The sequence below is a fragment of the Scardinius erythrophthalmus genome (assembly GCF_964197995.2).
Source record: "Scardinius erythrophthalmus genome assembly, chromosome: 8".
Classification (NCBI taxonomy): domain Eukaryota; kingdom Metazoa; phylum Chordata; class Actinopteri; order Cypriniformes; family Leuciscidae; genus Scardinius; species Scardinius erythrophthalmus.
In genome coordinates, this window is record NC_138228.1 from 14,709,242 (window position 1) to 14,735,876 (window position 26,635).

The 26,635-nt window shown below is 36.9% G+C and overlaps 1 protein-coding gene across 2 annotated transcripts in view; it reads right to left on the bottom strand.

Annotated features, from left to right (window-relative positions):
• Positions 1-6,132: 6,132 nt before the first annotated feature.
• tmtc2b (transmembrane O-mannosyltransferase targeting cadherins 2b) overlaps positions 6,133-26,635 on the bottom strand; it is a 121,520-nt gene continuing 101,017 nt past the window's right edge. For both annotated transcript variants that reach the window (XM_081372956.1, XM_081372955.1), the window contains exons 8-12: positions 26,411-26,532; positions 18,180-18,261; positions 15,697-15,811; positions 11,766-11,829; positions 6,133-8,335 (exon numbers count right to left, since the gene is read on the bottom strand). In XM_081372956.1, coding sequence (XP_081229082.1) covers positions 8,156-8,335; positions 11,766-11,829; positions 15,697-15,811; positions 18,180-18,261; positions 26,411-26,532 — 563 coding nt within the window. In that variant the 3' untranslated portion in view covers positions 6,133-8,155. The remainder of the gene's footprint in view (positions 8,336-11,765; positions 11,830-15,696; positions 15,812-18,179; positions 18,262-26,410; positions 26,533-26,635) is intronic.

Genomic DNA, 26,635 nt, shown 5'->3' on the forward strand with positions numbered 1-26,635 from the left:
AATTTGTTATGTCAAATTAAAAGTTTTACTTTAAAGTGCACTTTTTAAGTGTGTTAAGAAATGCACTTTAAATACTCTTGAGAGACCTTTTATTTTATTGGCATTATATTGTCTGCAATTATTATTTAATTTTTTTAAATAAAGTTTTAAAGATTTAAAGTTCACTAAAATGGCACATTCGATACAGTTAAGCGGATTTTTTTCCCCCAAGGGTGTGCAAACATAATCCAAGTAAATGTAAATAATGCTGCAATGCATATACTGTGTACCATTAACAAATATATTCAAACCTACTTGCTTTGCACCTGTTTGCAACATTCTTTTATAAACATTCTGCTTATAAACTTTCAGTTCATAAGCAAGTAACATATACATTTACATAGCTTAACAGTACCACACATACTTTTAAGAGCAAAGGCTTGTTTTGGCAGAGAGCAGAGACATTTATATTCATTTGTGTTATGAACATCACGCAGACTTCCCTCTAATGAATCTTATTAGTACATTAATTGCAGCTGGATCATGGATAATTATTACAGTGATTAGTTGAGCAGGCACAGCTGCAAAACAAAGGCCTGCAGATAAATTGTGGAAAGTCAGAACACAATCCACAAACCTAACCTACTAACATGCATTCTGCAGAATATATCATCCATACTATGCACAGTATGCAAATTTTCCTACTACAAATACCTGCTGCTGAATGTGCAGCATACAACATAACACACTGCACAGCTTACTGTATCCCACAATGCAATGCACTTAACATCAGTACGCGTGACGCAAATTTCGTCACCAGAATAGTACGTGCACCGCATGATTTTTCTAAGTACGCGCAAGGTCACACATGCGCATTTGTTTTGCACTAATTAATTGTGCCACAAGGTGGCAAAGGTGCGTTCACACCATGTCGTAATTACCGTAACAATTCTGAACTGTAAAAAGCCTTCACATGCTTGTAGAACTTGTAATTACAACGTGTAATTTTCTGAGAACTACGACTTGTACCACCGCTGTACCACCTGACTACTGCAGATTTAAGATGTGTTCGACTTGAAGCAGCGCTGCGCAGACCGATCGGTATCGGAGTATGACATCAAAGTACCGTGAGCAATACCACTCCTGTCAGCAAAGAACAGGAAACTGAGGCTACAATTTGCATGGGCTCACCAAAATTGGACAATAGAAGATTGGATAAACGTTGCCTGGTCTGATGAGTCTCGATTTCTGCTGCGACATTCAGATGGTAGGGTCAGAATTTGGCGTAAACAACATTAAAGCATGTAATCATCTTGCCTCAAGGCTGCTGGTGGTTTAATGGTGTGGGGGATATTTTCTTGCCACATTTTGGGCTCATTAGTACCAATTGACCCTGCATGCGCAGGGAGTTTGATTGACAGACGATCTGACCTATCATAATCCGCCATCCGCTGAATCCACCATTTTTGTCCGACAAAGCAGTCAGGAGAGTTAGAAGATTTATGTTGGTGGATTAGAACTTGAAAAACGGAGTGTACTGATGTCTTTCCGCGGCCAAGGCAACATTCCTTCTTATGTTCTTTCATGTTTATTTGATGCTGTAAATTAAGTAGAAGAAAGAGATGATCGGTTCGCGAGCAGCTTTAAGAGGCTCTACAGCGATCTGTCACAACACATTAAAGAGCCACAAAATGGGATTTATTGATTAAATTTCTTTAAAAAAATGACCTAATTTGAAAGTTGAGACTTTGTTTCATATCAAAAGTAACCTGGTCAGTCCTGTCTGTCAGCGCCTTGTCAGTGTTCTCTTTGCTCCGCGATGTATATTTCACTGTGTGAGAACATGGTGTGTGGCGTGAGAGCGTGGCTTGTCGGACATAGCAACAGTAATTAAATGGGGCGGGTCTTTGAGAACGGTCAATTGAGTATTATTTAAACACCACAGCCTGAGTTGCAATTCATGTCCATCCCTTAATGACCACCGTGTACCCATCTTCTGATGGCTACTTCCAGCAGGATAACACGCAATGTCACAAAGCTTAAATCATCTCAATCTGGTTTCTTGAACACGACAATGAGTTCTCTATACTCAAATGGCCTCCACAGTCACCAGATCTCAATCTAATAGAGCACCTTTAAAGGTGAACTACGGTAAGTAACTTTTTTACCTTAATCGAACAGGTTCGGAGTCATTGGAATAGTTATGACTTTTTTCGTGTTGAATGATGGTCGTCTCGCACCCCCCAAGCGCCTGTGAGTTGAAAAACCACCCTTGATCAGGAAGTATCGCGTGATATCAGGTCTCGCGATGTAACAAATTGCTTTACGGCAAAAAAATCTGCTAAAATTCTGTCATTATTGCGCTCCCTCACGCTGTTCGAACCCGAATGAAGAAGACGTTTTAAAGAATGTCCCATCTGCTTTGATGTTGTTGATCTACTAGCCTCTGGTATCTGAGAGTCGCCAACGAGTTTTTCGACAGTGTTGTCAAATATCTATTCCGAAGCTGTAGGGGGAGCTCTATAGAGAAACCTGCGAGCAAAAAACGAGAATACAGCGAAGAAATTCCCGAAACTGCATTGCCCTGCTTTAAGATGTGGTGGAATGGGAGATTCACATCATGCATGTGCAGCCGACAAATCTGAGATGCTATCATGTCAATATGGACCAATATATATTTCCTAATCTATGCTATGAAGAATTAAGGAGGTTCTGAAGCAGAAAGGGGTTCCAACCTGGTACTAGCAAGGTGTAGCTAATAAAATGGCTGGTGAGTGTATTACATATATTGCAGAATTATTAGAAGTAGTATGCTATTCTGAACGTAGCCTTAATTTTAAGATTTTAGGCTATATAATTTAGGCTTTTTTTTTTTTGGCTTGAGAAAAAGTTTGAGAACATGGAGCAAAACTGCTGAAGAATTGAGAGAAGTGTGAAGTACCTCAAGGTATACATCATTGGCTTTCTGGAAAAATACTTAAATCCGGGAAAGAACAGCAATGCGTAAGAAAACAGTTGTGCAGTTCAAAGACTGTACTGTTTCAGTTGAAGCACTTTTCACACCAGTCTTCTGTCTGACTGTTGCTAGCTGAGATACGAGACACCTGTGTTTTGTAAAGGAGATGAGAAACATGTAGCCGACATGCACACAAACGCCTTACACATTTTAAATCAACAAGGCCCCATAGTGTGATCAGACGTGAGAAAGGGCCATGGAGAAGAACATGTGAGATACAACACATGGCTCAGTTTCTCATATCCAGGGTGGACGGCTTCTGGCTGTCAACGGGATAGTGTGTGTGGAGGGGGGGCGAAACACGTGTCCCAGATGTGAATGTCAATGTTTACATTACATTATTGTGCCGCAAGACCAAATGCTCACATATGAATGACGCATTTGATACATTTGCAGGTCAAACTTCTAATTAGATCTTCGCATAAAAAACGGTAACTGGCTTTGTAAAAATCTTGGGTCCATCATTCACTGTAAAGGTAAAATCATAAGTTTGATGGCTTAGAAAAGCAAAAGTTAAATAAAGTTATGAAAGAACCTGTAACGTTATAAGTAAAAGCAATAATAACAGTGAAACTTGTGCAAACAGAAAAAAAAAGAAAGAAAAAAAAGAAAAGTGACAGAACAAGCTGAAAACTTAATATTAAAATGTTATGTTGTGAACTATTATTACAATTTAAAATAACTATTTTCTATTTGAATATATTTTAAAATGTGATTTATTCCTGTGATGCAAAGCTGAATTTTCAGCATCATTACTCCAGTCTTCAGTGTCACATGATCCTTCAGAAATCATTCTAATATGCTGATTTTATGCTCAAGAAACATTTCTCATTATCAATCTTGAAAACAATTGTGCTGTTTAATATTTTTAATATTTCAGAACGGCATTTATAAAAAAAAAAAAAACTAACCTCAACTAACAATGACCTGTTTTACAGCATTTATTGTAAAATAATAATACATTGTAGGATAATGCAAATTTCTAATGCAAATTTGAAATAATCATCAAAAGTATACTTATAAATTAACATGAAGCTAGGTTAATAAATACTGTAAACTGTGATACCTAATGCATTAACTCAAGTAATGCAATAAAACACTACATGAGAAACCTACTTGAAGACTGGTTACTATGGAGACAATGATGTCTTGGCTCTGTTTTAAAGTTTTTATGTAACCCTAAAGAATTGCAGCTACAATATTCAGAACACTTAACGCTATCTGTTATAGCCATTGTTCAAAGCATTACCGGAGCACAACATTTGAGTTAAATGACGTTAAAGAAAACAAGAAGAAAGGGAATGGATCACAGACTTTTGAAATGTTTGTATTCCAACGATATAGAGTCTGGAGAAGAGAGCAGAACACCGGGTACTTTATTGTGGAAAAAATGTGACATTGGGAAAAGTCTTATCTGGCACATACGTCAGTCTTTATACAAAAACAGAAGAAAGGCTACAAATCTTGATCATTTATACAAATGCACTGTTCCAAAAAATATTTTTTTTTCTTCTTTTATTGAGTAAACCCATTCTCTGCTCTGAGAGCACCAACCGCGATATCACCACCTCTCAAAATCCCTGAGGAAAGATAAACACGCTCACGCCTACGGGTGCAGGTGTCTTAGTCGTGTAGGTCTGCATTGTGTGAATCCATATGAAAACTCATCTTAACAGACACACTGGGTACAGCTAAAAACAGCACAGTATCGATGCAGTCACAACCGGTACCACTAGAAACTACTCAGATAACTTACACTGTGGAGGACAGACAAGACACAATCACGTTACGACTGAGACGGATAAAAATACAAATGGTTTACTATGGTAATGAGGAATTTGACAACATGGGAGGTTTGTTATTCCAATCTTATGCTACTCTCTGCTATATATATATATATATATATATATATATATAAAAAACATGATGTCCAACATTATTTTATATATAGTTTTTAGAAAGATCAGATTGTATTGAGTTATTTGCATTTGAGTTCAGTAACTTTGGAAGGAAAAAGAAGACCACAGAAGTAGAGAAATGTGAAGAAACGATCGTCTGAGAGACCATCAAGATGAATGCATGACAAGTTCTGGGTTTATTCCCTTTAAAATGCTCCCTTTACACATGTCTCAGTGAAACAATGGATGAATCAGTTCAGCGCAAAAATGTGTTATAATAAAGGGCATCTTGAATCAGAAAGTTTTAATACACTTTTAACATAACACAGAGCCAGCTGTTTTCTTTCTTTTTTCCATCAAGACAAACACAAAAAGGAATAAGTTAATACTGACTCGGCTGTCCGAAATGGCATTTGTTAGGACTTTAAAGGGATAGTTCACCAAAAAATGAACATTCCGTTGTTTATTCACCCTCATGTCATACCAAATACTAGCCTGACTACGTCAGACTTCGTACTTCCGCTCAATTTCAGTTCGCTTCTGTACTCAGTCTGAGACAGCGTCATAGCTTTCCGTTTTCCTCCGGCCTGAAAACAGCCGGGCCAATCAACGAACAGAGGGCGGGCTGAGAGCCGTGACGTAGACACTGATTGTACCGTGGATGCGTAGATTTACTTCACATAATCTGCAAAAGTCGTTCACAGCCATGTTCACTCCGGTATTTCGCTCGATGGTTTTGTTTTCGCATCATACATGTGTTTACAGTGGAAGTTAGATGCGGCTGAGCATGCGCATAACACACGCCATAACCAAACGTTATGTGATTGGCTTACGGGTAACTAATGATTTTAAACTTCAGACAAGCGACTATAGCGACCCCCCGCGAGAGAGAAAACACTTCTCTATGTTGCCATTCCAGACTCTGTCAAAGCGAAGTAGCAGAGGTTGGTATTACCAGGCTAACCAAATACATTCGGTTGCTTAATTCCATGCTTTTGCAATGAATGGGAACTATAATCATGAAAGTGGTTTATGTAACATTCCTATATTCGTTCCTGACACAAAGCTATCATATAGCTTCAGAAGATGTAGAATATAGCGCATGAGTCGTATGGACCACTCTTGTTGCTTTTTTGAAGCTCCATTGTAATAGCATGGAAAAGATACGTGATTTTTCACTGAAAGAAAGTAGGTCATGTGGGTTTTAGGGTGAGAAGATAAAGACAGATTTTCATTTTTGTGTCAGAATTCTTTAAAATAATGGAGAGAAGGCTCATATTACAAAAATCCTTCATAAAAATAGTTGGGATCACCAAATAAGAGCACCAAGTTAAAGATCAGGAACATGCACGGAATAAAGACTATCATGAAACAAAGTAATCGCTGAATGAACTAAACAAGTAATTCGCATATCGTGATTCTGGCTCATCGTTTTCTGTTTGAGCAACAACATCATACTGTGTAATGTGTCATTTTATATATTAGGCTCCATTTATACACTCAAACATAGAAGAAAATATTAAACCAACAATACATATAAACAATCCCTTACAAAACTATGGCTGTATATTGTTAGATAGGTACAACAAGTAAACTTATCTGTATTTGGTTAGGAGTTACCAGTCAAAACTTTGCATTTCTGGTCTGTTGAACCAATTCAGTCAAAAGGACATTACCAGCAGAACTAGTCGATGCCCATGGTCCTAATGTTCAGATCTAATAAACACTACCGTTCAAAAGTTTGGGATTTTTTAATAAGGACGCATTTGATTTGATCAAAATGCAGTAAAAACAGTAATTCTGTGAATATATTTACAATTTAAAATGAAGTTTTTATTTATTTTAAAATGTCATTTATTTCTGTTAAAAGCTAAATCTTTAGTGTCACATGATCCTTCAGAAATCATCATTCTAATATACTGATTTGGTGCTCAAGAATCAGTTCTTAATACCAATGTTGAAAACCTTTATGCTGCTTAATATTATATATTTTGTGTAAACTGAATAGAAAGTTCAGAAGAACAGCATTTATTTGAAATCACTTGTAACATTATAAACGTCTTTACTGTCACTTTTGAAGAAAGAAAACTTACTGTCCCCAAACTTTTGAATGGTTGTGTAACTGTGAATAAACTCACTTTGCTAAATGTGATATTCTAACAAATGCGAATTTGTATTAGTAACGCAACAAGGAAATCAAATCCGCTGAATCTATCAGTTACAGAACAGTTTTATGCAAAGTAAGGCAAAAATTTGCAAATTCAATTCGCTAATTTCCTTCAGGCTACATAGCTTATCGAATGTTCCTTTCCTGTCATTTTTGGCAATATGCAGCAAATGGATCCAATTTCTTGACCCCAGAAGTTACCGACCACTAGTTATCTTGTGTTGTGGGCGTGTCATGTCTGGATTGACAAAACGTTGATGGAATGTGTAAAAGCATTCGCTAAAAATTCTGCATCCCAAACCAAACTTCACATATTATCTGTGCTCATATGTACAGTGTCATTAAGGGTGTGTTCACACTTAGCAGGTTTGGTTAGATTAAAACGAACTCTGGTACACCCGGACTAAATTAATTCTTTTCTTTTTTTGGTCCAGACCAAAAGAACCAAGAGAACCAAACTAAAAGTGTGAACACACCCTAAGTCTACAACCTCACAAATCAATCATTTCGACACAATTGGCATTTGTTTTTACAGTTAGAAAGACTTATGACATGTTTGGCCTATTTACCTAATTATTTTGATGATGTTTAGACAATATGATTTGTTTTTTGTTTTTTTTTGCGTCCAGGCGTTTCTGTCAGCCATGATGTGCTCATTAAATATTAATGATTCCAATCATATGAATGGAGAAATGACATTTAAATGTACTGTACATGCAGAGTATAGCCTCATGGGGGTTGTAGCACTCTCAATTCCTTCTCAGTCTCAGGGCAAATATTGCCCTTCAAGACTATTAAGCATTGACTAACTAATTAACATCTAATCTATCATGAGACTTCAAGTATGCATCTATGGGCCACTTCAAGTTAAGGACTCCCGACACGTCTGAAGAGCTCCGCAGTTCTAGATTGTTCCAGAATGTCTCAGTTTTACCAGACGAAGCCGCTCTCGCATGCTTAAGCATCCCATGGGTAACCCAGGTTTTGAAGATGTTCTTTGTCAGCCCTAGGATGTCAATTACCTCATTACTGAGAGCTCAGAGAGAACATCTCCTTTACAACTTCAGAGAAGCGGTCAGATCAAATGTGTCCAAGTCAAGGAGCCATGGTCCTTAAGCCCTGTTTTTCCATGATGTTCCACAGTTTCCGCAGGTTGGACTGAGTGATGGTATCGTCCGGTTTCAGTTGCAAGGCTCGCAGGTAATTGGCCTCCGCTTCTTGGAGTTTGCCATTGAGATGGAGAATAGCTCCGAGGTTCATGAGGGCTGCGGGATACTGTGAGGAAAAAAAACACCAGTTTAAGGAAAACTGTCACAACGGTCACATTTACCGTTGTTCGACATAATTTTGCAAGCGAAATCCAGTCATTTTAATTGGACTTTGTGCGATTGAGAGTTTTGTGAGAGGATGAAATATTTCACCACGAAGATTGTACTCGTTCAAGTTGGTCATGTGAAATTGCCACGCTGACCAACAGAAAGTTGGTTGGTTTGAAAGTGACTTCATACTGTTTAAAATTGAACTTTTTTGGCATGCAAATTTTCACTAATGTGACTACACCTTATGGAAGCAAATAATATTGTTTGCATGCTTATTCTAAAACAAACCAAGGTTATAGCGAATCTTTGGCATTTTGGAAAAGTTTTCAGGTTCACATATCCATAAATTTAACCAGAAACTCTGTTATTCTACAGTCTATAACTCTCCTGGATGCACATCATCTATTTTACTTATGTCAGGTTACATGAGTGATGTTGAATGCATCAGGCTTCAATGGAAACAATATGTTGTCTACGCCAATTCTTCTCACATAAGGAGATTTCAATAGATACATAAATCAAAATGAACCGTAACTAAACCCAGCATACCATGAGTTCTCACATGGACATACACAAACACATTTTTTTGCAGAAGTTCAACACAAATGTTTTTAATGTCTAAAATATATAATTATAAGAAGTTACTGTGATTTAATACAAAACCATTTCTGCTTCACTTGCCACCTCTGAAGGGAAAGACTTGTATATTATCTAACTCTCAAGAGAGTAAAACTTACACTGACTTTTTAGGCCAGCTGCCATGGTTTCCCGCACGGAAAAGTAGAAAGAGACGATCGTTGTAAAATTACACGACGTGTAAGTAATATATTAGCACTATTTGACCCAACACAGAGAAGTCAAACCTCAAAACAAGACTGAGGGACAAATGAACTGCAAACTGTGGCATTAACTGCACTCAGGTGACACGTATACCTTCCTCTCAAAACCAAATATATTCAAAGACATATTCAGCCACTGTTTCACTATAGCTCCAAGTATCCAAGTACACTGTAGGAAAAAAGGTACTGGTAATTTTCTGCCAGGACATTTTCTGTTAAGTTTAAGGACATTTCCTTTAACCCTAAAACACAATACAATGTGCAATTAAAAATAAGGGTAAAACATCTGTGTAAAATCAATACAAAAATTTGGTAACACTTTATTTTAGTGCCCTTGTTACATGTAGTTACTATAATGATATCTATAAATTATGCATAATTACAACTAACCCTAAACCAAACCCTAATCTAACCCTAACCCTATAGCATGTAGTTAATTAATTTTACTCAGTACTTAAATGTACATTTCGCTGGCTATTTTATCAGACCGTTTTTAAAGTGTATGCATTTAAAATGCGAGTTTGATATGACCAAAAATATGCATCATTGTATGATTAATATATATAATAAATTAATACATTCATACTTTGGTTTAAATTGTAAAGGGATTATCCAGTTAATTCAATTATTTAATGAAAGTTACTTATCTAATTTTACCCATTTTATTTTAAGCCAAAACGATTAATAAAATAAAAAAATAAAATAAAAAGTTGATTTGAAAATGAAAAAGATTAATACAGTATATATCCTTAACAAAGGGTAAGTCTGGCATCAATGTAAAAACATCTTCATATTATGTATCAATAAAAAAAAAAGCCAAAAAACATCCTCATTTAAGGAAACAAAACGGACTTAAAAGTCAAGCCAACTCTTACATGTGCATATTTCTGTTTGTATACTTTTGAGAAGGGTGTAAAGGTTTGATTGTTCACCACAATATAGAGGCTTTCTAGATACTGTCAGGTGAGAGGAAGTGAGCAGTGGAGGGGAATCTGCCCCGCTGTGGCCTCCAGAAGTTTTCTGACCTCTTTCCTTCCTCTTCATCCTACACTCTAACCGCACAGTATCCCTCACAACACTATCACGGCATGCAGTCACAGCATCAGCAGTACCAGATGTGGAAAGGATCTTGGGACCTTTGTTGAAACAGCTGCTAAGGAGACAAACATCCCTAAAGACAGTGCAAAAAGTCCAGACACTGTACAATACTGAAATAAAGGTGGCATTTTTGAGATGGGGTAAATGTAGTTTAAGTGCACTTAAAATTAATTAAACATTACCGGAATAACTATATTTGACATTGGCTGACGCACATCAAATATTCAGAATATTCATTTAGCTACATTTAAAACAAGTCATGCTTGCCGGAATTTCAATAATGATTCTGTTCATATACAGTGCTATGCATAAGTTTAGACACCCATACTAAAGTTGACTAAAAAGAGGAATAAAAAAACATCTTTTGGAAACTGAACTTAATGCCTTAATTTAAAAAAATTAGGAAAAATCCAACCTTTATGGACACCAATTTTCTTTGTGAATGAATAATGTATCGTAAATAAATAAATATTCTTCCTTAAAATACAGGGTGCATAAGTTTGGACACCCCTATGTTAAATTCCCATAGAGGCAGGCAGATTTTTATTTTTAAAGGCCAGTTACTTCATGGATCCAGGATACTATGCATCCTGATAAAGTTCCCTTGGCCTTTGGAATTAAAATAGCCCCACATCATCACATAGCCTTCACCATACCTAGAGATTAGCATGGTTTTATTTCAGTTAGCCTAATAGCTGGTTTGATTTGCATTGAGAGATGATCTTATGGAAAATACTCCATGCCAGTCTCTAGGTATGGTGAAGGCTATGTGATGATGTGGGGCTATTTTAATTCCAAAGGCTAAAAGGCTAATTTCTCCTTAACAGAAATAAAATATAGAGTAGAGAAAAGAAAATAAAGTTATGCAAAGAATGAATATAAGCAAACATAACCATCACTCAGACAAAGCTATTTTTTAATATAATTATAATACTAATACCAATGATACTTTTTTTTTATAAATTAAACATACATAATTTTTTATCTGGTTAACTGTATGATAACTTACTCCACCATTGTTGTAAAGAGGGCTCATTACCGGTTTCCTAGTTTTTTGTTTCTTTTGTCTTTGCTTCCATACCAAAAAAAAAAAAAGTCAACCTCACCTTTCCATTTTTCCATTTTACACTTCTGTGTGGTTTACAAGGCAACTTCCTTTCAGGCAGCTGCACACCAAACATCAAACGCATTCACATATTCCAAAGAAATCAAACAACTGTGTGTTTTGCAAACCTCACAGCGCACGTTTCTGACACAATGCATCTCTTTAAAGTTTGAGACTGATGCTGTGAAAACAAACCCCAAGACCGCCAGCAGAGCTTGTACAGTTGGTCACTGATACAACTTATGGGGGATCATCTGAGTCACACCAATCAATTAAATTCAACCACCATGTGTGTGGATGGCACATGTCCTACAGTTTATGAGTGGGACTGCATGCTTACTTACATTGGGTCTCAGGCTGGCTGCTTGTCCGTAGTACTTCTCAGCAGCATCATTGAGGCTCGCTTGCCTGAAAGAGCACATAAACATAGTGTGTTACTTCATCCTGTCGCACAGGTTTATTGCTGGCCATCAAACCAGGGATCATTTGTTGACCAACTTTACTGCTACGGAGAAACTGAACCAAATAGGGATATACAATTTTTGAGCAGAGAAAAGTGCCTTTATTTCTCAGGTCATGACCTACAACCTACTGGATGCTCTTTGAAGATCTTTAGCGTCTTTACAACCTAAAGGTTTTGTTTTTTTCCATATAAAAACCACCCCACATGCATATTCTAGATGCTTGTACCTGCTGGTAGCAATAACTTCTTTGAGAAGTGAGTTCAATATGGAGACAATGACCGTCAGCCAAAGACAGGCTGGGTTGTAATGATGAAAGAGCCGAAGATTATTAATGATAGAAGACCGCTTGTCTTATTCTGGCCAGTTTTATAGACCCTCCTTCATCCTCAACAAACTGTTCTCGCTGAAAAGAGCTAAGGTTAAACGTTTCAAGAAATAGCTTTTTATTAAGAAAAAATAGGATGGACTGTACTTGAAACATTCAAGCAATGAGATGATGGATAAATTATGTCTGTGGAAAACATTCCGGTTCCAACCTTGACATTAAAGAGAAAGATGAATAAAGAAGAAGATGAATGAAGACATAGCATTAATATACCATTCAGGATGAAATTTCTACAAGTGTATGAAGAGGGTATATGTAGGTTAAGCAGAATTTCAGACACATGCTCTGTTGCTCATGTGGGTGACACACGTTTGAGTTCGGCTTGCAATATTTCCCAATCCCACTCTCAACTCCTCTCATTTGAATTTCCTGCCCTCATTCTGATATACTATGATTAAAAAAGCCCAAAATAAAATAAAATGCTGAGTGGGAGAATAATTTGGATCATGGTGAACTTTGAACAGCTAAAAATGGTGTATTTTCCGTTTTTGCAGTTGCTCTGTATATTTCTATTGCATCGCTGTTGAAGAGTAATTAGCTGGTGAAGTGTATTTACTTATTGTAAAGTTATTTAAAGTTATCATGGGCATTGTAATGTTTGAAGCTGATGTCATAAATGTAATTAGACCGGGAAGATTTTAAAATGAGCGGCTCATTCATAAATCCGTAAGATCTTACCTTCATGCTGTAGAAATACAAACTGGAAGACCGAACACAACAAGCACAGCGCTGAAAAGGGGCGGGGCTACATAAGGTCTATAATGATGCGACCTGATGTATATTCATGGTGTATCTTTATATTATCTATATTTACAAATGACTGAAAACAGCAAATCTAGATCAGTGGTTTTAATTCCCTTACAATCATTAGTGGTTTTAAATTACGGTGGTCAATGGTTTTAAATTACGGTGATGTCCAGTTGGCTTCTGTAATAAATAAAATAAAGTCAGTTTGAAAAAATATCATTTTAATTATTGTATGAGAATATTTTCTAATCATTTACAAATATTAACTTATTTAGTACATTGACTATTATAAAAAATGACTTTTTCTGCACTGTTGTTGCTTTCTTATGCAGTATAAATGAGTCTTAAAATATGCATCTGCCTTCATTTAAACTATTTAAAACCTCTCATTTAGATGTATCCAGTTTGAAAAATGTATGATTTGTCTTCCTTCTTAAACCTTGAATTTTCCCTAATGGCCCAACTTTTCGTGAACACAAGGGTCAAAATTATTTAAAATCTAAAGATAAAAAAGTTACATAAAGAAAAATCTAAGATAAAAAGTTAGACAAAAATCTGTGGGATGACCGGTTCTCAACAGTGGACTTAAGCATTTTAAGCAGAACCATGTGTTACTGTTCACCATCCCCAATTCTGTTTTACAATCCTTTCCTCTTAAACGACGAGTCGGTGTAATTTTCACATTCACATGCACACAAAAAACCATAGCTTGATCATAACCACAATTGTCTGCAGGGACAAAGAATTCCCTTATAATAATCAGCTGGAAAGTGACCACTCTTAACAGAGTCAAAATCCAACAGTATTAGGACTAGACTGGCCTCTATGACCACATTCCACAACTGCAATATATGGTGAAAATCTAAAAGACAGCATCCACTTGAACTCCCTAGGTCTGATCTACAGTAAACCTCCAAAATACAATAAAAACAAATGTTTAATATCTGGCAACCAAAACTGTTCCTCCATCTCACCGCAATCTGCTCATTATATCATTCCAAAGTGGTCACCAACCTTCAGAGAAAAAGCATAAAATAATTCATAACTTCATGTAACCATCTAAGACTGCATTACATGAGAGCTTCAATGGTAACCTTTTATTGTACAAAGCTACAGAAATCCTCTAAAACAATGGAGAGCTATGGATTATGGATAATAATGGGAACAATGCTCAAATGCAAACAATGCTAAAAGGCAATTTGTCTGAAATCAGACAGCAATTGTCATGAAATATATTGTGGAAGGAGGTGAATGTGTTACAAAAGTGGTGCTTAAACAGAGATTAATTTAGAGACGCAATGAAGGAGGGGTTTAGCATGCTGTAGACTTAAGACTTCCAGCACGCTATAATCCTCTCTAAGAAGATGCATTTATAAATGTATCCCCCTTAAAGTATTGCTGCTAAAAATACTAAAGCAGAAATGACACTGAAAATGATACTTTCACAGACAAACAAACTTGTTTGGAAGTAGTAAAATTAGACGTAGCTTTTCCTTAGCGTGGCAGTGACAGTTTGGTCGGGGTTTAGAATAACCAGCGGTCATTTGAAGAGGGCAAGGAAACTAAAACTGATAGTAAGGAAGCAAACTTGTCGGTGCAGACGGGCCCCTGAGAGCCGTAAGAAAACGCTGTACATCTGAAGCGGTCTCGTACTTCCCGATCCCACTCAAATTCGCCCCCCCCCCACACATCTGAGACCCTTCTGCATTTCCTTTCAAGACAAACACACCAGGAACCTGATCTTCAAATAAGTCGGACCGCAAGCCAATATGAAGGCAGGGGACACGGCCTAAGACAGCAATTAACAACCAAGTGTTCGTGTAGCATAAAGCCCCATGCAAAATCTGCTGAAGGGCTGTAATACTTTTTAGGAAGTGTGTAACTATATACCATGTGAACTCCATGTAGTAATTATGAGAAGTGTATTCAACAGAAACCTCGAGGCGAGGGTATTAATGCAGGCTTTCCATTACATGTCCTGTGGTGCACTGCAAAAGAAAGAAAGCATCCATACAAATGGGTAGGTGGAAAGAGTAAGAGAAAGAGAGACAGAGGGAGAAAGAGATAGAAAAACATCCTCTAATGCAGTGGTTCTCAACCGGTTTTGCTTCAGGATCCAGATTTTACATTGGACATCAAAGTGGCAACGAAACGCATGACCAATATTGTTCATCGTAAAAACAGGGTTGTGCACCATTCACAATCAAATTGACAAGACTCTTTAAACTCCAGTTTAATTTCAAGATTTGCACTGAATTATTATTATTATTGTCGTAAACAAAGTGGAACTGCAACTTGAATTTAAGGAATATTCACATATACATATATACACACATATACATATATACATACATATATATATATATATATATATATATATATATATATATATATATACATATATATATATATATATATATATATATATACATACATATACATATATACACACACACATATATACACACACACACACACACACACACACACACACACACACACACACACACACACACACACACATATATATATAAAGTTTGTAAAAAATGTTTTTAACTATAAATGCTGTATAAAGTCGAACCGAACCAGTACGACTGCTACAAGAAACATTCATGCTTTGTCCAGGGTATTTAATCAATACAAAATGTTGTCTATATGGATTTAGCATGTCCTTCTCACCTGAGCATGTGAGCTGCACTGAAAACCACATCAAATTCTTCACTGTCCAACTGGGCGGCTTTCTCTGCCATTTCGGCAGCCTCCAAAAGCCGCGAGTCCTCCAGCAAAAACTGACCTGAGGAAGAAAAGGGGGGAATTTCATTTTATATTTGCTTTTACTCCCTCAGAAAGACAAATGTGAAATATTTCCTTTGGCTGTTGGACGGATAGTTTGGTCTGCCCTCTCAATGATTCTGTGAAACATGAGATAGCAAGGGCGCTGCACGCCGCGCAAACCATCTGACAGACCATTTGTCCAATTGAGATTTCTCCGATAGGCATGTTTCCGTGACAAATTAAACGCTTACTCCTGTAAGGTTGTGGAAAGGGGACCGACTGGGATCTGAAACCTCTGCAGTATCGTTGCTAGAGGCATCGGTCAAGACCGAAGTGGAATAAACAGCCTGTTGCTATTTGGCGAAGCGGCTCTCCACACTCCTGAACACTGCAGGGCCAAAACCAAACATTTTTTCCCAAATAGCAATGGACCAAAGTAGAAACATAAGAAGTGATGTTATGCAAAGGAAGAAAGCTTAAAGTGCCCCAATTATGCTTTTTACAAGATATTACCTTTTTATGTAGTGTGTAATATAGCTCTTTGTGAATGTAAAAATGCTGCAAAGTTTCAAAGATCAAAGTTTTATTGTCTCCCTAAAGAACAAACTGATTCTGAACTGCCTGAAACTAGTGGTCAGTAATTCCAATCTTACTTCCTGCATGAACCTATGTAGGTTTTTGCATAATGCCAGACTATGGTTTTCATTTCACAAATGTCTACCACATAGAAATGTCCTGCTGAAGTTGTGCTCTGGTTGATCAGCTACTTTTTTCAATGTTTCATTATTGGACTCGAACTGATACGGTAAAACCAACACCATTGTTACTGTTCGTATCACTGTGTATACAAGTGCTGAGAAAGCTTCCAGAGCTGAAATTGGGATATGGTAATGGCTGTTTAGTTTACAACATGAGCTGTAAACCTTAGACCAATCACAACAAACTGGGCAACAGATCTGACCAATCAGAGCAGAGTACACTCTCGGAAAGGAGGGGTTTAGACAGACCGAATTTACTATACATTGAATTCCAAAACATTGCAAATTAGACATAAATAAAATTGTAATGGGGCACTTTAAACATTGTCATCAATTAAGGTATGTCTGGGTGGCACAAATATTGCAAAAATCAGGCATAAAGCAGCTTTCTCCCTTTGGTAAATGACGATGCGGTCGATCATGCAAAACGGAAAATACAAAGAAGGCGGCACGTTCTCCAGGACAGTGGTTATACACCAGAGAACAATAGAAGGAAATAGAAGATCATCCTTATGGCCTTTGGATAGTACGTGTTCTAAAGATGCCTGATCAGACACGTACTAAATAATATTACGCAGATGCCTTGGCAGCGATTGAGTGGAAAACACATTGTTGGGGTTAGCCAGTGATGCTGTGTTTTTCTGGACTAAATCCATACATGGGAGCATCCAGGGACAGGTCAACTATGAAAATCTAGGATTTGAGGGAAAACGATACAAGGAAGACCGATATGCCGAGATAAAACTAAAAACGCATCCTAAGGATAATTAACCTTTTTTTTAACATTCAATTTGAAACGACTTTAAATTTAAAACAAATACTGTTGATAAAAATACGATGGTAAACTACGAATAATGCACTTAGAATATTTTTTTAAATGTTTTAGTTTTACAGTTTGGTTTCTCACATTATCATCAACTAAAATGTTATTTTTCTCAACATTTCCATTTCAAGAACAGCAAAATGGACGAAATTAATGAAAATGACAGGACAAAAAGTTGATTAAACTCACATTTTCATCAAAAACTGTTAATATAAAAAACTATGTAAAAATTAACACGAAAAATGAGGATGTGATGCACAATAATAATTTAAGAAAGAGGTTCTAACAAAACAAAAATATTGTACAAGAAAAAAAAAAGAGTAAAGAAGTAAACTGAAAAAATGGTCGTAGGCTACAGTTTGGCTAAACCACATACATGCAGACACACATGAACCCTCGTATGCTTTTTCCTAAGAGAAATAAGGTCTCGTTATCTATCTTTGCTCGCTGAGGCGTGGGTGGTTATGTCTCCCTGGAATAACATCTGTATACAAGGTATGCTTCAGATAACACCCAAACAATGACTTCCTGCACAGCACCATCTATCTTGGTGTGAAAGAGCCTACAAATGTAACCTCAATTACAAGACTAAGCTAAAGAGTTAAATGTGAACAATTATGGCCAAAACGGATTGTAGTGAAATTGTGAAAGTATTTCACGAATTTCCCTGCATCAGCAAAACTAGAGCAGATGCAATGTTTGGAATCATATGACCTCATTATTTTTGCATTACTGGATGACTAGCTAATGTCATTTCAGCCCATGTGGGCACGTTTAGGAGTGATTAAAAATAAAGCACTACCAACCATAATGCATATAGCAGTTTCCTTTAGTAGGATCGAGCTCGATCGCCTTGAGAAAGAACTTCTCCGCTTCAGTTTTCTGACCCTGAAATGAAAACAAACAAATCATAATCAGGAATTTCTTCAGGGTGAGGTTTTCATGGAATCTTTCACTTTAAACCTGATGATTTCGGACCGTATACAGTATAACGTTCACTGGAACAACAGGAAATGTGTTTAGCAATTCCAGTGCCTAATGCTGTTATACTTTATACACCCTTTGACAGCATGATTTAAATGTTTTAAATGTAAAAATGTAATAGACTTCTTGCAAACACACACAAAATATCATAAAAAATATCATAAAATCATTTTATTAAGCGAAAAGAAAGTAACTTTAGAATGATGAGATACAAAAGTGAATAAACTTCCATTGCAATTTAAACCTTAAACAATACTCATTCCAGTCTGAGAGGCATTATCATTGCACGCTCCCACGATTCACTTGATTAACAGTGCATGAAGTTACCTTCAGACCAGCTGCAAATCAGTGAAATATTTTTATTTACACTGTATAATTTAAATCCCCAAAGCAGTGATGTGTAACTTTAAATCAATGTATTGCACTCACAGTGATGTCTACACTATATACAACCAGTGCTGTTTAATGTTAGACATGGATGTTTGCGAACTTACACAATGTTGAGAGAGTGAAAGAAATAAAGAAAACAGACACATGAGACACTTGACTTTTATAGTTTTTGCAACGGGGAAAAAGGGTTAGAGCAGTGGTGCAGTAGAATAAAGTACATGTTATTCACGTGGTGACAAAACTGAATTTTCAGCAGCCAGAAATCGTTCTAATATGCTGATTTTCTCAAGATACATTTATCTTCTAATTTATTATTCCTAAAAACAGTTGTGCTACTTAATAATTTCCGCCACAAAGTTAAATCTGTTAACGCCTAAAGAAAGCCAAATTCTGAGCACTTTTTACGGTATCAGTCGAACTTGGCAAATAGGACAATGCAAACAGCTGTATTGCACCATCAGTCCATTTCACGGCGTGGTTTCTCAGCCGTCACAGAGGATGTGTTAAAGCGGACATAATGCCGTCATATTGATATACTGCCCTAACGAAAGCCAAATTTTTAGCAAATAGATAATTCATGCGATTTTTTTTAAATGAATGCGCATCCATACTCTCGTTTTCTTCACAGTAAAATGGCAGAGATGCACAGAGGAAATACAAATAGTTTCTCATGGGCACGCGAAAGTCTTTAAATCTTTTTTTTTAATAAAAAAAAAAAAATAGTACGGCTCCGTACTATTGAATGGTACACTGGTGAGCCAAAACAATATGACCAGTCACAGGTGACGCGAATATCATTGATCATCTCCTAACAAGGCCACATATTAAGGTCTGAGTAGATTAGATGGTAAACAAACAATCGGTTTTCATTATTCGTAATCAGCGTGTTGGATGCAGGAGAAATGGCTAGGAATAAAAATCTGAGTGCCAAATTGTAATGACAAGGTGACTGGGCCAGAGTATGGCAAGGCTTCTGAAACGGCAAGGCTTGTGGGTCGCTCTCGGTCAGCACTGGTGAGAATTTACCAATAGTAGTCAGAGGAGGGGCAAACCACAATCCGGCTACATGGTGCTTGGAGGCAACGAAGGCTATGGTGCTTGAAGGCAACGAAGGCTATCACGCAAGTGTCGGAACTGGACCTTGCTGCAAACCAGGTACAACCCTTCATGACAAGGGTATTCCCTGGTGGAAGTGGTGGAAGTCACCCTGCCACCTTACACACATTGCTCAGGAATGGTTTGAGGAACATGATGGAGAGTTCAAGGTGTTGCCCTGGCATCTGAATTCCCCAGATCTCAATCCACCTGAGCATCTGTGGGATGTGCTTGACCAACAAGATCACTCCACGGTGGCTCCACCTTGCAACCTACAGGACGTGAAGGATCTGCTGCTAATGTCTTTGAGCAAGACACCACAGGACACCATCAGGGGTCTTGTAGAGTCCATGCCTTGGCAAGTCGGCGCTGTTTTGGCAGCACACAGAGGACCAACAGCATATTAGGCAGATGGTCATAATGTTTTGGCTTATATATATATATTTTAGAGTATATACATATACTGTATACTTTATATATTTGGGTTTTGATTCATATGAAAAATATGCGTCTCCTTATTTGAATAAGTAAGGACATGCATCAAGATAAGCTTCGTCAAGTTCCTGACAAACACATGTCAGTGTCATTCACTGAGGTCATGTTATCACTCTAAAGCAATATCCTGCTTCACCCCCCTTTCCTATGAACACGCACACACACCCCTCTCTGCTGGACCCCCGACCCCTTAATCTGAGCATGACATCAGAGAGACAACAGACACACTGCTGTTCCAATGTCTCCGAGGTGTTCTCGAACGGATTCTGAGCCTGATTAGCGACGGAAATGAGAGAATTCAATAACGCAGCTGAAGCACTCATAACACACACACACACACACACACACACACACACACACACACCCCCCTGGGGAGGGGCTCTTTGACCCAGTGTTGTGTTGAATGGAGGTCAGGGAAGGTCAGCACAGCAGGGGAAAGGACTGAGTTTCATCATGTCTCCTTCTTTCAACCCTTGACCGTGAAGATTTCCCTGCCCTCTCCTGGAAATGATGCCTGGGACAATGTGATGGTGACTGCATGAACAATTTCTCATTGTTAATGTACATTTTTTTACATTAATTAATGACATTAAGAAGACTGACAAAAGTGACAGTGAACACTTTTACACTATTGCAAAAAAAAAAAAAAATTATATATATATATATATATATATAATTTTTTTTTTTTTTTTTGCAATAGTGTAAAAGTGTTCACTGTCACTTTTGTCAGTCTTTTTAAATAAATATCAATTTTAAATAAATGCTGTTCTTTTGAACATTCCATCCATTCACAAAAATATTTCACAAAAAGCAGCACCGTTTTCAGCATTGATAAGAAATGTTTCTTGAGCACCAAATCCTCACATTAGAATGATTTCTGAAGGATCATGTGACACTGAAGACTGGTGTAATGATGCTGAAAATTCAGCTTTGCATCACAGGAATAAATTCCATTTTAAAATATATTCCAAAAGTCAACAAATATTTTAAAATGTTTTTAAAAAGACCGGGATATGAATATGTTGTATTATCTAAACCCAATTTAAAGGGCTATTATAATTATAAGGCTGCCAATTTAATGCTTTAATTCAGTGTAATTAATTAAAAAAGCTATAAATGAAAGCAATTAATCATGCCTTCTAATTAATTGCAAGTGTATGTATAGGAAATGTTTCTATCCTCAGAGCAGTTCAAGCATGAAATACGTTTGTTTCTAATATATGCATTTAATTTTATTAATTTGCATATCACAAAGTTAAACCAATTCTTAAATTTATTCAATTGACAGCCCGAATAATGATACATTTTGTTTACATGGGGAGAGTTTGCCCTCTCAACCATTCAATTTAGTTCAAGGTCAGAAAACTGATCAAATCACAGCCCAGGTTCCTCTCATCCCTGAGAAAGTTTTGTTTTCACCCAAAGGATTATGGCTACTCATGTTTTCCTCTGTTTCTGCATCAAGCAAGAAGAAAACACAAGGGCCTGAAAGCTTTGAGCTGAAAACTTAGTTCAAAATCAATACGGCTCTGAAGTCAAGACAACACCTTTTGAATTTGCTTTCACTCGAGCGAGTTTCATCACAGCAGTGCGGTTCTGTGATGGATTGACTGTCTCTGGTGGACTGACTTTGTTCTGGACTCTTCAAATTTTAACAGAAAATCAAGTATAGGCTACTGAATGCGTGATTTGGCATGGCAGAAAGTGTGCAAAGATTGCTCCCTTCATAATCACTTAAAAGCTGTCACTCAGCTTATTTTAATTTTAAACTAAATTAATCTAAAGTTCTGTTATAATCAATGAAGCTGACTGAACAATTAATCTCTCATAATGTCTAGACTTTATGATGAGAGGATTTGCGAGCGTACAGAACTCAGCACTGAACGGTGAGTGAATTCTAATTTGAATTCCAATAACACCTCTGATTGGCCATTGCGTTTAAGAAATCAACAGAAATGTTTGTGATTGGCAACATAGCTCAACGCCGCAAAAATGTGTACAGAAAAACGCTCTCCAGAGTGCCAACACAGACACGTATTGGATTGCTTGCAAAATCTGTTTCGCCCATGCTATTATTACGAAGAAAACTGATCCTAGACCATTAATTAAGGCCAGCTTTTCCCTATAAAAGTAATCAGAAGCAAATATGGGTGCAACAGGTCACAGTTGATTCGTGATCCAAATGGACCAGGCCCAGCGGTTTGACATGCATGTGATTCGCGGATTAATTGATAAGTTTGACAATTATAGAGAGAAAGTTTAAAAAAGTTTTGGTACTATACGGTTATCCGGACCACACCTGACCACACGTGACCACAACCGCTCTTGGTTGGTCGTAACCCCAGTGACGGGTAGGTTTAGGGGCGGGGTTGGGGTAGTGTGGTCCGGATAACCGTATAGTACCAAAGTTTTAATTATAGCAAAGTTACATTAACCCCCCTATTTTTTTTTTGCTGATCAGAAAAATTATCCAATCTGCGATTCAAAAACCGTAATATGATCTGAACCATGAGTTTTGTGATAGAAGCAAGAGCAAAAAAATAGAAGCAACAGCAACAGAACTTACCTAGGCTTACACACACCTCGTCTATGTTTGCCCCTGTGAATCGTTTTGAATTTTTTATTTTTTTTATTTTAATTGTTATTGTTGATTTTGTGCAATAGAGCAATAACAATTGATTTGTTTTTGGAAATTTTATTTTTTAGATATTTCTATTTTGTCTTATCATGCGTCTAGTGTGAGTCCCTGTATTAGTCCCTGTATGTTTGCGGACAGAGTGGGGTTTACGTCAACTAACATGAAAGGAATGTCAAAGAGAGAGAGGGACAGAGCCCTTTGATCTCACATCATTTATTCTTGGCTGTGTGAAATGATGTAACTGACAGAAATGTTTGGTCAATCTAAACTGTTTACGGAGTTTTATAAAAATAACTTCAGCCAATAGTGTTTCAAATTTAACCCATATTTGAAAAGTCAGTTATGGTACTAGCAAAAAAAAAAAAAAAAAAAAAAAAAAATATATATATATATATATATATATATATATATATATATATATATAATAATATTAATTATATAATAATTATAATATAATATAATATAATATAATATATATATATATATATATATATATTTTTTTTTTTTTATATATGTACAAAAAACTCCAAAAGCAAATATATATTATATCACTGACTATTAACCTTATCATTACCTTTGACACAAAACTACTGAACGTGAACATAATAGCCTGATATAAAAAAGAAAAGTCTGGTGGATTTAGAGGATTTTGCATCTGAACTCTTCATATATATGTGTGTGTGTGCGCACATTCGGATATATATACAGTGCTATGCATAAGTTTAGACACCCATGCTAAAGTTGACTAAAAAGAGGAATAAAAAATCATCTTTTGGAAATTGAACTTAATGCCTTAATTAAAAAAAATAGGAAAAATCCAACCTTTAAGGACACCAATTTTCTTTGTGAATGAATAATGTATCATAAATAAATAAATGTTCTTCCTTAAAATACAGGGTGCATAAGTTTGGACACCCCTATGTTAAATTCCCATAGAGCCAGGCAGATTTTTATTTTTAAAGGCCAGTTACTTCATGGATCCAGAATACTATGCATCCTGATAAAGTTCCCTTGGCCTTTGGAATTAAAATAGCTCCACATCATCACATAGCCTTCACCATACCTAGAGATTGGCATGGTTTTATTTCAGTTAGCCTAATAGCTGGTTTGATTTGCATTGAGAGATGATCTTATGGAAAGTACTCCATGCCAATCTCTAGGTATGGTGAAGGCTATGTGATGATGTGGGGCTATTTTAATTCCAAAGGCCAAGGGAACTTTATCAGGATGCATAGTATCCTAAAAAAATACTTAAAAATAAAAATCTGCCTGGCTCTATGGGAATTTAACATAGTGGTGTCCAAACTTACGCACCCTGAATTTTAAGGAAGAACATTTATTTATTTACGATACATTATTCATTCACAAAGAAAATTGGTGTCCTTAAAGGTTGGATTTTTCCTAATTTTTTTAATTAAGGCATTAAGTTAAATTTCCAAAAGATGATTTTTTATTCCTCTTTTTAGTCAACTTTAGCATGGGTGTCTAAACCTATGCATAGCACTGTATATGAAGAGTTCAGATGCAAAATCCTCTACATCCATCAGACTTCTTTTCTTTTTTATATCAGGCTATTATGTTCACGTTCAGTAGTTTCATTTTAAAGGTAATGATAAGGTAAATAGTCACTGAATAAATTAACTTTTTTTACATTTTTGGCTCATGTGGATGAAAGACAACAACTCCCAGAATGCACTTGCTTCGCTTCCTACGAGGCCACTTCCAAGCCATGCCTACTGGTTACAGAGGGCATTATCGGAAGAAATGATACAACTAGGCTACTAGTTGACTCGAAACTGAAAAGACGCCGTTTTAACGTGAGATCCCACCCCCTATGGGCGGGTTGAAAACATGCAGAACTAGCTCCTACTACTGGCTGTAGTCTCTAGCCTCTGGCCAAAAAAAACCTCAGATGGCGCAAAATGACGATTTTTTTCTACAGCTTCGGCCTTTATGCCTCATTTTAATGAAAGATGACAGAGCACAGGAAAAATGTAGAGAGGGATCCCTTATGGACACAACACACACATGATATGAACCAACATTTCCAAAATGAGCACCACAGCTTAACATGCCTGGAACATGTTCAACTGCTATTTCACAGTGCGATTCAGGAACCTGTATTAAGAAAGTATGTTGATTTTACACGATACCGCTAAGTAGTGGAGATTCCATCACATTTCTCATTTGATTTTATTGCCATAGTAGCTTAATAGTGAAGCTCCATTTCTGCTAGAATCCGTCAGAACAATCCCTCTTTCAAAAGCACACTGCTTTCCTTGTACTGTCTTGCTGAGCTTTCAAAGATGCTAAATTAAGACAGCCTGTATTTTCTTTACACAATCAGCTGGTGGTGGCCTCATGGAAGAAAAAGGCCCGAAGAGGACCATATGGCCAGAGTGGAAATGAAAGGAGACAGACACAGGTAAACTCTCAGAGCAATCGCCTCCCCTCAACCTTTTTTTAACACATCTTCTCTCATATCTGTCCACACGTATTTCTGCTGAGTGAATTCAGAACCAGGGCATATGTGCGAGTAATCCGGTCTTCTGTTTTTTTAGCTAGATCAGTTTTTCAGTTCTAAATTTTAAGATTAGAGAGAAAGAAAGAATGCCTTTGGTTTTAAGGCATGACTTCTTGGTTTAGATTTATAGATGAAAAAGGTTTCTTTATGTAATGGTATCTTCTTGCAGAAAGCCAATATGTGCTCAAGCTACACTATGCCTAAAGGGTATTTAACGTTCAATGAGAGAATTTTGACTTTCAGATAAGGACGTTTACGGAGTTACTAATAGGTCATTTATATCTGATGTCTCAGTTTTTTGTCTGTAAAATGAAAGAGGTCCAATGTTGTTTGGGAACCTTTTGACTTTTATTATATGGTCAAAAACAGTCCTCTCTATATCAGTAAGCACTGTTTCTGAACTCCCTGAAACGTCTCGATCATAGATTTTTTCCAGGAACGTACTCATCACAATATTCCTCATTTAAATAATTCCAACCCAAGGCATATGCAAAAAAAGAACAAAAAAGAACAAAAAAAGAAAAAGGGGTAAGGCCTGGTTGAGTTGCTTTAGTAGTGTGTTGTTGCCATGTCCAAGTGTAAGCTGAAACTTGCGGTTATAGTAAGGGATGTGACATTTGCGAAACACGCTTGAAGTGGTTGACCAATCACAACACACTGTGCTTTTCAGAAGGAGGGGCTTCATGGAGAAAGGTACTAAACAGAGCGTTACTGACAGAGTGGGAAGAGGGGTTCTGCAACAATGTAAAATGTGAAAAACAATGTGTTTCTTGAACATTCGAGCATGAAAACCTATTCTTATACACACCAAAAAGAAAATTAAAGACATTGTAAAAGGACATAAAATGGCCTCTTTAACAACTAGGTAACAACCCATTATTCGGTTAGTGTTCATTAGATTGTGAGTTTACCGTCATAGCCAGGAGCTTGCCGTAAGTGAGGTGCGCAGGTATATGGTCCGGCTTGGATCGGAGAGATTCCTTATACCAGTGTTCTGCCTCTGTCAGTTTGTTCAGCCTCATGTAGGCCTCTCCTATGAGGGGAGGAGACAGGGGTCAGGTCAACATGTCAAAAGTTAAGGAAGCACATAAACCCCCCCCTCGCCGTGGTTTATCCCATAGCAAAAATAGAGGTAA